Below are 15,694 nucleotides of genomic sequence, written 5' to 3' on the forward strand. Positions count from 1 at the left end.
CCTTTTAACACTTGAACTCAATCTTGGGTTTAACATTAAGACAGAGACCTCTTTGAGAATAGGATATGGCAATCCAACATAAAATAAAGTGCCATTTTGATGCCCCACTGCACTTCCTACAAATATTTAGTGGGCACATTTCACTTACTCAATGAAAGCACCTTTTCCACATGAATAATAGCATTAGTGTTTCTCATCAAAACATTTATTGTACATAGTTTGTTCGCAATAACCATTATAAAAATAATAGAATAAAAAGGAACACTTTATGAATCTGTTTTTACCTTATGAAGCCACAATGGTATTCTTTCTGCATCATGCTTTGGTAAAGGCCGATGTAGCGAGGCCCAACAGTAGGCATCTACGTAAGCTGCTTGCCGCCAAGAAAAAGAACTCGGGGAAAAGCAACTAATTTGGGTACCTGTTACGGAAGAACAAAAGAGATGATTTAAAGTAATTGAAAATTATAACTGAGACAAGTGGTTTGATGCAGAAAATGACAAAACCATGGGTAGTTACAGGTGATACTAATATAGAGTCAGATCCACCCTTGTAGTTCCCCTGATCAGCACGCTTATTTAAATCAACAGCCTGTTCCCAACCACCTAATGTTTAAGGGCAATTCTAACTGGTTACTGTAATTGCTGGTCTTACAGTTGACAAGCGTTCAGTTTACCAACACTATTTAAAATTAGAATTTGAATTAAAGTGGCACCCCAGCATAGCACAGCGGATGCATGTTGAGCTTTCACTGGGGAAGTTGCCTTGGAAGGTCGTGCTGTGACAAATCACTTGCCCTAATTACATTATATTCTGCATTAGGAATAAAACTTCAGAGGACACAGATTTAAGGTAACTGGCAAAAGAATGAGAGGCGACATGAGGAAGCTTTTTTTTAAATGCAACAAGTTAATGATTGGGAATGCATTGCCTGCAAGGGTGGCGGAAGGAGATTCAGTAATAACTTTCAAAAGGGAATTGGATAAATACTTGGAAGGGGAAAAATGTGCTGAGCTATGGGGAAAGGGCAGGGGAATGAGGCTAATTGGATAGCTCTTTCAAAGAGCCAGCATAGGCACAATGTGCCGAATGGCCTTCTTCTGTGCTATATCATTCTATGATTTCATATCTATTTTAAAACAATACCAATACTCAAGCATCCGTAACAGAACAGTAACCCAGAATTAACTGCAATGCAGACAACTTAATATGAACATTATGTGAGCATTATTTTTGAACTGCTAATTTACAGAAATACCTACATGCAACTCTCTGCAGTCAGGGTCACTTAAAAATCTGTACAGTAAATAGAACTGTCCCTCAAAATTACATTTCTTTTTTTTTGGCCAGCCTCCACTATCTCCTACGACCACAACTCCCCAAATCAGCAGGGAGGATATGCCGGTCTTTGGTTACCCTTCATGCCATTCTGTAACTGGCCAAATTGAAGTACTCTTCAGTGATGTGAAACTAGTCGTGCTCAATTAGTTTCAAATTGTTCCCTTCACATCATATTAGAGTAGCACATCAACATGCATTAAGACAGTGCATATCACCCTTTCTGACAGGCTATTATTTATAAATCGTAAGAGGCAATGAACTTCAGCAAGGAATATCTGCCAGTTGATTTATTCTGAAATATTATGACAGCATCAGGTTGCAATTTTGACATATGTAGGGGGTTTGGTGTGTGGCGTGTGCCCAGTCAGCTCTGCCTCTGACTGTCTGAGCGGTTCGAATCGCTCCACACACCCTGGGTTCTAGACACCGGACTTAGGTACAGCCGGCAATACAGAAAAGCGAGTAGACCAGTGGTTTGGTGCAAGAAAACCAAATTTTATTAAAAGGCTGAATAAAACACAATACTACTGAGAATTACTGGTATAGTTACAGGCATAAACAATTAATACACTTACATGGGAATGGGGAACACACGGCACATAGAGGGAAACAAATACATTAAAAATCCCCTTAACCTTATCCCACCCCCTATACCTAACTAGATTAAGCTATGAGGGGCCAGGAATTCATGCTCACCAATTCAAAACCTGTTGCTTTAGATGGTGGGGTTTTGAGGTTTGCTCTTTCTGTTCTTTGGGGTATCTCGTCGCCACATGGTCACAGGGCGCGGCGCTGAAGTTGTTTGTGAGAAGCACCCTCCCTTTTTCTCCATTAACGTCTTCATCGAGTACTTCGTCGCGATGGGCCTTCTCCTTCGGGCGGTCGCCGATGGTATTGCTGTGGTCGGGGGTCGGTTGGCGGTCTATACCGTTTAATGATTTTCCTACCCAAGTTTCGAACACCAGCTTATTCAGCAACTGGGCTATTACTGTCCATGTAACAAACACCAGCTTAAAACTAGGCCGCTTGTCTCGATTTTGCTACCCATTCTTCGAACACCAGCATATTCTTAAATTGGGGTTTTACTGTCCATGCATGTAACGCCAACTTATTCACCAAACGCCAGCTTATAACTAGGCGTTTGTTCCCCAGTGCGTCTTTCCACTGTCCTTCTCGGTTTACCGTATTCTTCGTCTCGTCTGTTCGTTTGCGGCCTGTGTGGTTTTGAACTCGGGTCTCGTTCTCCTCCCGCGTTGGGCCCTCGGTGTAGTAATGGGCGTCCTTGGTGTTGAGCGGCGCGGGGAGCGAGAAGTGAGCCTGCCACGAGGCCAGGGCATGAGAACGAGAGGCAGTAGGCCGAAAACCAAACGATAAGCGGCCAGAGCAAGAGCGCTACGCTACCGATCACTACTGATAGGCCTACAATTATACCCGATCCTTCATTCCTTATCGGAGCGCCAAATCAGATCAGTCCTTTGTCTAACTTTTGGGGGGGGCTCGTTTAAAATGATTACAACCATTTACTTCAACGACTTCTGGAATGGTTGTCCCCGTGTTTAATGGTTTCAATGTCCTGACCGTTTGTTATTTATGAAACTTAAATCGGGTTTCCTGACTTGATGGCTTCGGTGAGCTGTTACCAATTAAATATGCAGAAACCTAATGGCCTCGATTTAGGCACATTCTAACTTGATCTGTTTCAAGATGAATGAAATGCATATTCTGTGTTTGTTGTAGCTGTCTGGCTCCACAAAGTCTCTTCACAGATTCATGCATTTTAAGTTTTGTTTCAGGCTATTGAAAAGGTGCCTGCCTGTTTGCAGGCCCTTACTTTTAAAATCCTGTACTTTCGGTCAAGAGGTTGCAGAAGCCACTTTGGGTACCCCTTTTTTTAAGCAACTTCTCCACGCAGGGTCCCTTTATCCATAGCTTTTGGGGAATGTGGGAATTTTGGGAACCCTACGCGCCCCCCTGTCGATACTAAACTGGCTTTAAGTATCATCCTGATAAGGTGAGCAAAATTTCCGACCCTCCAGTCAATCTTCCCCTGCAATTACCTATCCAAGATACCCACAACAGATGCATTTCCCATTCTGTAAAATGTAGTGTATATAAGCATACATAGAATAAGTACAGTTGTTGACACACAGCCAAGCATGGTGGGGATTCAACACCCCTGCACCACATCATCTTTATTACAAACACATTTAAAATCTTTATTAAAAACCAAAACAAAAAAACAACAATCTTTACTCAATAATACGAACAAACAAATTCAAACAGGTGTATCTCCCTCCACCTGAACGTAATGTTCCTTGCAGGTCCTTTGGTTTCGGAATTCTAGTATTTGACCCTTTCCCTTGCACTGAGTGCATACTAGGTACAATACTATCCCCAACTGGCAAACCCCGAGAATGTGGGAAGCCAGTCTGATCCACGAAGGGACCTCTATATTCTCAAAAATGTCCCACTAGGATGGAACTACAATGTCCAATATCTTAGCCCCCATCTCTACTGTTTTCTGCTCCAGAGTGTAAAAATGTTTCTGTGAAACTATAACTGCTTTGAGTATTTTGGTAAGGTGTTCTGGGAGAGGGGGAATTTCGTAGCCGAAATGTACTACATACTTCTGCAGGTTGGTGAAATTCTCTTTTACAAATGAGGTGAACAGTGGAGAGTTCAGGAATGGGGACAATTCATTCCTGGGCCACTTGAACTTCTGCCTCGGGTTTAAAGCAGAAACTGCCGTCATTTACCGGACACCAGCTATGCTGTCCAGGCTGGTAGTGGGGCGCACTTGTGGCGACACAATATGTCCCACCTCCTATATATGCTACCAGTGGGGGAACATGGCCTTGTGCCATTGCTTCCATGGTACAATTTATAGGTTTTGCGCCAGCAGCTCTGAACCCGCACTGTGGTTTTGAATAGGCGTTCAAGTGCTGGGGACACAGGATTATGTGTGCTCCCCGGCTCCGGCACCCGAGAGGTCAGTACCCGTCATAGCGTGCTCCCACTTTATGACATAAGGTGGGACCGCTGTGAAACGGATGTGTGCACCCCCTTGAATGACTCCAATGTCCTCTACCCTGTATACCGGCACAGGTTGGGCTGTCCTACCCAGGACCGGCATCCTAACTACTATACCCATGATCGTGTGGTTAGACCGTCCACAATCCACTGGGACTGGGTAGGCCTCAGAAGCTAGCCGGAGTTGGCACGGGCTTAATGCATTCTCAAATGGATGGAGGGCTGCGAGGTGCTTGTTGCTGATACAGGAGGGGACTAAACCCCATTTTAAATCCTCCAGGTTACTGCAGCCCTCGCCCAGCAACCACGCCCCGTACAGCACGCACACCTCGTTCTGCGCAGCCTGATCCGAAGCATTTCTGTCCTCTCTTGTGAGGGCATTCACGGTCTTTGCGTGCTTCTCCAGCTCGGCTATAATTTCTTTTAAATGGACCGTCATGGCCTGGTCCTTATGTAGCTCCGAGCCCACTACTTTGTTCTCATCCATTAGGATTTTCTTTAACTGAGTTTTTAAACTGTTTATCTGGGTCGACAACTCTATGTCATCTAAACTGTTGCTGACAGAGGACCCAGTGTTAAACGCAGTAAAAACATCATTCCATGCTCCCCTTCTTTGCCTCCCCGCATTACCCAAAAACCTCATGGGGTGTGGTGTACAGTTTGGTTTTGTCGACATTGGCGAAATCGAACTCATAGAATTTCCTAAACATCTCTTAACAGGGCCTGGTATAGCTTTTCTGTCTCTTTGGGGCACCACTCCGGTAAGTGTACCTCAGTAAGGTTTAAAATCACGGAGGCTACCGTGTAGTGTACCCCCTGGTACAGCACCTGATCCGTAGGCACTAGTACCAGCCCATTCCCTGGTCCCTTGGTGGTGGCGGGGCACCCCTCCGTGTGTCCTTGCTGCCTGGAGGGTGGGCAGGGGCTTTCGGGGGAGGTTACAAGTTCAGTGGCATTGGCTGGGATCGGGGAGTATGGGACCGCGCACGCCTTCAGGCTGGAATCCCACTTCACCCCCTCCCTGGCGTCTTGCCACTGCCGGTGGAAAATGATGGATATGCCTGTGAGGCAGACCTTCTCTGACCCCCACATACAGACATAAATACCCTGATCCGGTTCCCACCACTTGTCCCAGCACACACGTCATCCCCCGTGAGTCCCTGTAATCGTCCGGTGGGTATTGTTCCCCAACCCTTCCCACCTGACTGCGGGGTTTCCCATATCCTTGCTCAGTTTTCTGAGCCACCACCACCTATCCAAAGGAATCTGTCCTTTGCATGTTAAACATACATGTTTCCCTACGGTGACGCTGACCCTCGTGGCTACCACCTGTACCCTGGGGCACAGGAGGGAGGCCTCCCCGTACGTGAACCCGGTCTGGCTGGAGTACTGAGTCGAATTGGACCCCAGCCACCCTGGCCACCTCCCCTCGTGGAAGTAGACGGCGAGCTCCTCCACATCCCGTTCGCCACTTCCATCGGTTACTATAAGTGCTCTTTCTCCTGAGCACCCATAGATGTGGGATTCCTCCACGTCACCTCTCTTTCCAATGCTCAGTCCTATCAGGGCAAGTAGGATTACACCCCCCTTCATCCTGAAAATCTTTCTGCAAAAGATACAAGAACATATAGCCAGGTCCCGAGGAGATTCTCTGGCTTGGGTGAAGCATAGTCGGGTCTCACGACCTCTACTCAAATACGCACACTCTTAACCGATTACTACTTATTTAAAACTACCCATCACTGTTAAGTCTGTGTGTTCTAGTTGTATGTATGTAAGATTAATTACTGACACAGACTACAAGAATAACGTTTCAACAGGTCTTTACTAGTTGGAGGTCAGGGCTATACTAACAGCAATATCACTACACAGTACTTATATACCGGTGGTCACCACCGGTATTACGTATACAGCAGCCAGAGAAAGTAGTACATCTCTTAAGGTGGAACAGGCTTAAGTTCTCTTAAGGTGGAACAGGTTACATACACCACAATCCTCCCTTTTTAGCTTAACAGTCATATCCCCATTTAACATAACATATATAACTTCAGCTTTAAACAGTTCAAAGGTTCAGTCTCTCAGGAGGCCTTCTGATTCGGGTTGGATAACGCCTTTCAGTGGTCTCTGATTCTTGTTGCTGAGGTGACTCCTCTAGTTGGTTTCCTATGTATTGGACGTCCTCATCAGGTACATTCCCTGCCGAGGTAGATGCTTCAGGTTCATTAACGTCTTCCACAGTTGTCTCTGTCGCAACCATGGGTTCGACCCTTGCTCTCGATTCTACCAGTTGATCCGCATGACGCCTTATCACATTGTTACCAATATCTACTGTGTACATCAGAGGTCCTTGTCTGGCCCGAATTGTTCCGGACTGCCATTTTTCGTTTCCATAGTCCCTTGCCAACACTGGTTGTCCTACGTCGAAACTGCGAGTGGTCTTGTTATTAATATGCCGGAACTGTTTGTTTTCCACTTCCCTCCGCACATTTGGTTTTAACAAGTCCAACCTGGACCGCAACCTCCTGTTATAAAACATCATGGCAGGACTTGTTAGTTACTGCATGAGCGGCGTTTCGATATGCCATTAGGAAATTGTCCACCTTGTGTTGTAGCGGAATCTGATCATCGTTCATGGCCTTTATTGCCTTTTTGAATGTTTGGACAAATCTCTCGGCCAACCCGTTTGTCGCCGGATGATATGGGGCAGAGGTATAATGTTTCACCCCATTCTTCTTTAAGAATTTTTGGAATTCTTCCGACACGAACTGTGGTCCGTTGTCCGAACAGATCTGTTCTGGCAATCCGTTCCTTGTGAATATTGTTCTTAACACCGCAATTGTCTTTTCTGAAGTAGTGGTATTCATCTTGATCACTTCTGGCCATTTGGAATGTGCGTCCGCCGCAATTAGGAACATGGAGTCCATGAATGGACCAGCAAAGTCAATATGTACGCGTTGCCATGGGGCTGAAGGCCATTCCTATGGGTGTAGTGGTGCGATCAGAGGTGCATTTTGCACTTTTTGGCACCCAGCGCAGCTTTTCGTCAACTCCTCTATCTGTTGGTCAATACCCGGCCACCATACATAAGCCCTAGCAAGACTTTTCATCTTAACTACCCCCAGATGACCTTCATGCAGTTCCTTTAGAATTCTTTCCCTTAACTTGGGAGGAATAATCACTCTTGTCCCGTACATCAAAAGTACCATGGCAGACGGACAGCTGGTCTCGCCTTGCCGAGAATGCCGGTAACAGAGGATCACCATGTGTTGGCCATCCCTTCACTGTCACCTCGTAGACTCGGGACAGTGTCGGGTCGTTCCTGGTTTCTCTTTCAATACTTGCATTGGTGACTGGTAAACACTCGATGATGGTCGAATGAAATAACTCAACAGGGTCAACTTTCGTCGTCTCTTCTTCTTCAGGTAGTGGCAGGCGCGACAGCCCATCAGCATTGCCATGCTGCTTTGTACCTTTGAATTCTATTTGATATTGATGTGCCCCTAGGAAAAGGGACCATCTCTGGAGTCTCTGTGCTGTCATCACCGAAACACCCTTCTTAGGGTTAAAAATGGATACCAACGGCTGATGGTCTGTCAGAAGTGTGAATTTTTGGCCCTGCAGGTAATGATTAAATTTCTTCACTCCCCATACAAGGCTGAGAGCCTCCCTATCGATCTACGCATAGTTGCGCTCAGCGGAGGTCAATGATCTGGATGCAAACGCGACTGGCCTTTCCGTGCCATTTGGCAACTTGTGTGAGAGTACTGCCCCAATACCATATGGAGAAGCATCACAAGCCAACCGAATAGGCAGTGTCGGGTTGAAGTGAGCCAACACTTCCTGAGGTGATCAATTCTTTGCTTTTGTGAAATGCCTTCTTACAGTTTTCGCTCCATTCCCATGATACTCCCTTCTGTAAAAGAGCGTTCAGCGGGTGCAGTACCGTGGATAGATTCGGTAGCAACTTATGGTAATAGTTAATCAATCCTAGAAACGACCTCAACTGAGACATTATCCGGAGCAGGAGCCTTTACAACTGCCTCTATCTTGTCAGGAGACTTATGAAGCCCCTCCCGGTCAATGACATGACCACAGTACGAGATCCGCTTCTGAAAGAACTCACATTTCTGCCAATTAACTCGAAGTCCATACTCTTTCAGTCTGTTGAGCACCAGTTCAAAGTTTGCGAGGTGTTCTTCATCACCATCTCCTGTAATCAGAATATCGTCCAGGTAACATTGTGTGCCTGGAATTCCCTGTAATACCTGCTCCATGGCCCTCTGCCAAATTGCTGGAGCCGATGCCACTCCAAAAACCAGCCTATTATACCGGTACAAACCTCTATGCGTGTTGATCGTGAGGTACTGGCGTGACTCTTCAACCTCCATCTGCAAGTATGCCTGCGCCAGGTCTATCTTGGTGAAGTGTTTCCCGCCAGACAACGAAGCAAAAATATCCTCAATCCGCGGAAGCGGATACTGCACCGTGTGAAGCACCGGATTAACGGTGATCTTGAAGTCTCCACAGATGCGAACCTTCCCTGGTTCTCCTGGCTTGTTGCTCGAAGGACGTTTCATAACGGGAACAATGGGCGTACCCCACTCACTCCAATCTACCTTAGACAGTACACGTGAACGTTCTAGCGCTTCCAGTTCCGCTTCTACAGCAGGTCGTATTGCATAGGGTACCGGTCTGGCTTTAAAAAATTTTGGGTGTGCATGTTCATCAATCTTGATGTTTGCCGTAATTCCTCTGTGTTCCCAGTCCCTGCTGGAACATCTCGTTAGCATCATCCAATATTCTGGACAATTGTTTAGGTTTGACATCTGTTTCCCCGGAATCTACCGTTAGTGCCTTTAAGGAGTGCCAGTCCATATTCATTTTCCTAATCCACTCCCGTCCCAGTAGTGGTGGACCTCCTTCAGGTAGCACATATAAGTCCATTACTTGGCTTTCTTTGCCCTTGTGGACCACTTTTACCTCTAGCTTTCCGATGGGGTACACTCTTTGCCCCGTGTATGTTTTCAATATAATCTCCGTAGCCCGTAGGGGAATATGTTGGAATAACCTTTTGTAATCTTTCTTATTCATGACCGTCAATGCCGATCCAGTGTCCAATTCCATCTTTACTTCGACTCCTGCTACCTGAAGAGTAACCCAAATTGTCTGGAGATCTGCATCCTTACCAACGTTGTGTACTCTTAAGCTACCCAGGTCATTACTGCTGGCGTCTGAATCTGACTTCTGTTCGTTCGAACTGTTCTTTGTCACCTTGTGTACCTTTATGTATTTTCCTTGCGGTGACTTTTTGTTGCTGGTCTCCTTTCCTGACCGGCATACTTTAGCTATGTGGCCAAGCCTGCCACACATTCTGCATTCTTGGTTTTTAAACCAACACTGGTTCTGATCGTGCGTTGTCTTTCCACAACGATAACATTTTACAGTACTCAAAACCAATTGATTTGTACGGAGTTCCGGTGACCGTAGCTGCATTACTGCCGTGCCTCTCGCTGCGGCTTCGTGTGATGCTGCCATAGTGACCGCTTTCTCAAGCGTCAGCTCATTCTCCTCGAGCAGTCGCTTTTGTGTATCTTCTTTTAATAATCCACACAAATTTCTCTTAGCGCATCTGTTAGTCCCGTTCCAAACTGACAGTACTTTGCTAGCTTACGCAATTCCATTAAATATTCAGCATTGCTTTCATCTTTCAGCTGCTTTCTGCTGTAAAATTTAAATCGTTCCGCTAGCATCAGCGGCGTGGGGTTTAGATGATTTCTCAGGACAGTAACAATCTCCTCGAACGTCTTCTCCGCCGGTTCATCTGGTGATAAAAGGTGTTTCAATTGCCCGTATGTCTTCGCACCCATTAAGTTTAATAAAGTTAGTGCTTTCTCATCATCATCTGGGATTTTATTTGCTTTACAATAATTTTGTATGTGTTCTACATACGTGGCCCAATCTTCGATGTCGCTATCAAAGGTATTAATGTTCCCATGTTTAGGCATCGTTGCAATTTTTTTTAGTGATTTCCCTTTTTCCAAGATGGCGGCTTCCCGCTCTTGTCTTCGTCCTCCGCCTACAAAATGGCGGTTTCCCGCGCTTGGCGGTCTTTTCCGCGCTCGCCTTCTTCACCCGCTGGCTGCAATGGCGTTTGGCGTGCCGCTGCTGCTCCCCTTTCCCAGCGGTTAGTAACTCCCCCGACGCTGTCTCCGCTTCACCGCGGCTCCCTCGGGCATTCGCGCTTCCCCGATGTCGCGCCTCGCAGCCCTTCTTGCAGCCCGGTTATTAGCACCGGCTGCGTTCGCCTTCACCGCGGCTCTCGCGCCTTCAGTCGCCCCAGACGCTGCGCCTTTTTGGCCCGAATGCGGCCCGGCCCTTATCTCCGGTCGCGATCGATCTCACCGCCCTTATTCCTCCATCTTCCCTCCCCGTCTGTACAGCCAACGCAGCCGACTTTCTGCTCGCGTCGCTGACCGGCTTACCCACCACCGAGGTAGAAGGAAGATAGCTGACTGCCGCTGATGGAGGCTTCGAGTTCAGGATATCTTCTGCACTCCGGGTTCTCGATGCCTGCCGTGCGACGTGTCTTCCAGCAGGGTGATGAGGGTGGATGCCTCTCTTCGACGCCCGTTCTGTGGACGAAGCCGCCGTGGATATAAACTGCCGCAGGGTAAGAATCGGACTCGTCACCACTGTTAAGTCTGTGCGTTCTAGTTGTATGTAAGATTAATTACTGACACAGACTACAAGAATAACGTTTCAACAGGTCTTTACTACTTGGAGGTCAGGGCTATACTAACAGCAATATCACTACACGGTACTTATATACCGGTGGTCACCACCAGTATTACGTATACAGCAGCCAGAGAAAGTAGTACATCTCTTAAGGTGGAACAGGCTTAAGTTCTCTTAAGGTGGAACAGGTTACATACACCACAATCACCTTGTTTAAACTTACACTAAACAACCAAACTTTAAAAAAACGAAACTTAATTTACCTAAACTATATACATCCGCCGCCCGTCTCCAGGCGGCCAGCCTAATCCCTGTTTGGGCTGCAGCACACCGCTCCCTTCGGCGTGACCGCACTGTCCTGCACTTTTGGTCCCTTCCAGCCTGTGGCTGCTGGCTGGGGACCTCTGTCCTTGGACTTACCCCTAACTCGGGAGGCTGTCCCTTTCAAATGAGGAGCCGGTGACCATGGTTTCCTTGGCTGGGGCATCCGTGGGGACCTTCTAGGGACTTTGGCGGATGGGGTTTTCTTGGCTGGTGGGCCTTTAACCCGAACCGCTGTCCCCTCCGGTGCAGTCTGTGGGCTTACCACTGCCGCTGGCTGGGGATCTTCTTCCTCAGGCTTTACCTCTCCCGAACTTGGGCTAGGGGCAGGTAACTCTTCGCAAGCCTGTTGCAGCAGGCTGGGATCTCCGCCCCCAGGTCCCAAACTTGGGTCCAGGGCAGGGTCTTCGCCCTCGGGTCCCTCCTCCTCTAAATCTGGGTCAAGGGCAGGGTTTTTGCCCTCGGGTCCCTCCTCCTCTGGATCCCAGAAGAGTGGGGGAGTGTCCCAATCGGTGGGCGGGATGGCCCCTCCCCTTAACAAGCCACAGTGCCTGCCTGTGCAGTCTGTGAACTTGTTCCCACTGCAGAGGATCTCTATCCTCAGACCTTACCACAACTGGCTGCTTTCTCGTCTCGGGTTTAAACAGTTTACACTGATTAATATGGAACCAATTGGTGATGAGGCATCTTAATGGCGTATACCATGGGGCTTGCCTTGTCTACAATGCTGTAGGGCCCCATGTATAGCGGTTCTAAACTTCCTACCCGAGCATAGTTCCTCACCATGACCTGGTCTCCTACCTCCCACTCGTGGTATTTTCGGGGTTCTAGCAGCAATCGGTTACTCCAATGATGCTTTCCCATGTTCCCAGCCGCCTGCCTGTGGACCTGCTTAAGGTGCTCGAAGAGGTTTTGGGCGAACCGGTCCCAGTTTACCTCGGAGCTGACCTTCGGTGAGCACCGGGGCTAGTACATGGGTGGGGGTCCGCATAACCCTGCCAGTCATCAGCTCATGCGGGGAGTGTTAAGTCTGTGTGTCCCAGTTAAGCTTATTATAAATCACTGGACACAGACCACAAGAATAACTTTAACAGGTCTTTACTATTCGGAGGTCAGGGCTGAACTGCCCAGCAGATCCCTACACAATACTTATATACCGGTGGGGTCACCACCGGTATTACAGTATACAGCAGCCAAGAGAAAGTAGCACATCTCTTAAGAGAACTACCTTCAAGGTGGAACAGGTTACATACACCACAATCCTCCCTTTTTAGCTTAACAGTTATGTTCCCATTTAACATTGTATATATATATATATATATATATATATATATTTATATACACACACAACTTCATGCAAAACAGTTCAAAGATTCAGTCTCTGAGGAGGCCTCCTGATTAGAGTTGGATAACGCCTTTCAGGGGTCTCCGATTCTCGTTGCTGGGTTGACTCATCTAGTTGGTCTCTTATGGATTGGACATCATCATCAGGTACATTCACTTCTGAGGTAGATGCTTCAGGTTCACCAACTTCTTCCACGGTTGTCTCTGCCGTAACCCTGGGTTCGACCCTTGTTCGCGATTCTACCAGTTGGTCAGCATGACGCCGTATTACATTTTCACCAATATCTACCGTGTACATCAAGGGTCCTTGTCTGGCCCGAATTGTTCCAGATTGCCATTTCTCGTTTTTATAATCCCGGGCTAACACTGGTTGTCCTATTTCGAAACTCCGAGTGGTCTTGTTATTTATATGCTGGAACTGTTTGTTTTCAACTTCCCTCCGCACATTTGGTTTTAACAAGTCCAACCTGGACCGCAACCTCCTGTTATAGAACATCATGGCAGGACTTTGGTTTGTCACTGCATGAGTGGCGTTTCGATATGCCAGTAGGAATTTGTCCACCTTGTGTTGTAGTGGGATCTGATCTTCGCTCATGGCCTTTATTGCTTTTTTGAACGTTTGTACAAATCTCTCGGCCAACCCGTTTGTAGCCGGATGATATGGGGCAGAGGTATAATGTTTCACCCCATTCTTCATGAATTTCTGGAATTCTTCTGACACGAACTGCGGTCCGTTGTCTGAACATTTTTGTTCTGGCAATCCATTTCTTGCAAATATCGTTCTTAGCACCGCGATCGTCTTTTCCGAGGTAGTGGTAGTCATCTTAATCACTTCTGGCCATTTAGAATGTGCGTCCACCGCAATTAAAAACATGGAGTCCATGAATGGACCAGCAAAGTCAATATGTACACGTTGCCATGGGGTGGAAGGCCATGCCCATGGATGCAGCGGTGCAATCGGAGGTGCATTTTGCACTTTTTGGCACCCTGAGCAGCTTTTCGTCAGATCCGCTATCTGTTGGTCGATACCCGGCCACCACACAAGCCCTAGCAAGGCTTTTCATCTTGACTCCCCCCAGATGACCTTCATGCAGTTCCTTTAGAACTCTCTCCCTTAACTTTAGGAGGAATAATCACCCTTGTTCCATACATCAATGTTCCTTGACAGACGGACAGCTGTTCTCGTCTTGCTGAGAATGCCGGTAACAGTGGATCACCATGTGCTGGCCATCCCTTCACTGTCACTTCGTAGACCCGGGACAGTGTCGGGTCATTCCTGGTTTCTCTTTCAATACTTGCATTGGTGACTGGTAAACATTCAATGATGGTCGAGTGAAATAACTCAACAGGGTCAACCGTCGGTGCCTCCTCCTCTGTAGGTAGTGGCAGGCGCGACAGCCCATCAGCATTACCATGCTGCTTTGTACCTTTGAATTCGATCTGATATTGATGTGCCCCTAGGAAAAGGGACCATCTCTGGAGTCTCTGTGCTGTCATCACCAAAACACCCTTCTTAGGGTTAAAAATGGATACCAACGGCTGGTGGTCTGTCAGAAGCATAAACTTTTGGCCCTGCAGGTAATGATTAAACTTCTTTACTCCCCACACAAGGCTGAGAGCCTCCCTATCTATCTGAGCATAGTTGCGCTCAGCGGAGGTCAATGATCTGGATGCGAACGCGACTGGCCTTTCCAGGCCATTTGGCAACTTGAGAGAGTACTGCCCCAATACCATATGGAGAAGCATCACAAGCCAAACGAATAGGCAGCGTTGGGTTGAAGTGAGCCAACACTTCCTGAGGTGATCAATGCCTTGCTTTTGCGAAAGGCCCTCTTACAGTCCTCACTCCACTTCCATGATACTCCCTTCTGCAAAAGAGCGTTCAGCGGGTGCAGCACCATGGATAAATTTGGCAGAAACTTATGGTAATAGTTAATCAACCCTAGGAATGACCTCAACTGGGATACATTATCCGGAGCGGGAGCCTTCACAACAGCTTCGATCTTGTCAGGAGACTTATGAAGCCCCTCCTGGTCAATGACATGATCACAGTACGAGATCTGCTTCTGAAAGAACTCACATTTCTGGCGATTAACTCGAAGTCCATATTCTTTCAATCTGGTGAGCACCAGTTCCAAATTTGCAAGGTGTTCCTCGTCATCATCTCCTGTAATCAGAATATCGTCCAGGTAACATTGTGTGCCTGGAATTCCCTGTAATACCTGCTCCATGGCCCTCTGCCAAATTGCTGGAGCCGATGCCACTCCAAAAACCAGTCTATTATACCGGTACAAGCCTCTATGCGTGTTGATCGTGAGATACTGGCGTGACTCTTCCTCAGCTTCCATCTGTAAGTACGCCTGCGCCAGGTCTATCTTGGTGAAGTGTTTCCCGCCAGACAACGAAGCGAAGATATCCTCAATCCGCGGAAGCGGATACTGCACCGTGTGAAGCACCGGATTAACAGTGATCTTGAAATCTCCACAGATGCGAACCTTCCCCGGTTCCCCCGGCTTGTTGCTCGATGAACGCTTCATGACGGGGACAATGGGCGTGGCCCACTCACTCCAGTCTACTTTAGACAGTACTCCTGAACGTTCTAGCCCTTCCAGCTCAGCTTCCACAGCAGGTCGTATCGCATAAGATGCTTTGAAAAATTTCGGGTTTGCATGTTCTTCAACCTTGATGTTTGCCGTAATTCCTCTCAGTGTTCCCAGTCCCTGTTGGAACACCTCTTTAGCATTGTTCAATATTCTGGACAATCGTTTAGGTTTGACATCTTTTTTACCAGAATCTACCGTTAGTGCTTTTAAGGAATGCCAGTCCATATTTATTTTCCTAATCCACTCCCGTCCCAGTAGTGGTGGACCTCCCTCAGGTAGCACATACAAGTCCATTCCTCGGCTTTCTTTGCCCTTGTGGA

General features: G+C 47.3%; 1 protein-coding gene across 1 annotated transcript in view; it reads right to left on the bottom strand.

Annotated features, from left to right (window-relative positions):
* Nucleotides 1-15,694, bottom strand: part of panx1a (pannexin 1a) — a 68,231-nt gene that overhangs the window by 38,166 nt on the left and 14,371 nt on the right. Inside the window, exon 2 of the mRNA XM_085998779.1 lies at nucleotides 285-421. Coding sequence (XP_085854905.1) covers nucleotides 285-421 — 137 coding nt within the window. The remainder of the gene's footprint in view (nucleotides 1-284; nucleotides 422-15,694) is intronic.

The sequence above is a fragment of the Somniosus microcephalus genome, chromosome 10 (genome assembly GCF_052327205.1).
Source record: "Somniosus microcephalus isolate GS21.2 chromosome 10, FLI_Smic_1.0, whole genome shotgun sequence".
NCBI lineage: Eukaryota > Metazoa > Chordata > Chondrichthyes > Squaliformes > Somniosidae > Somniosus > Somniosus microcephalus.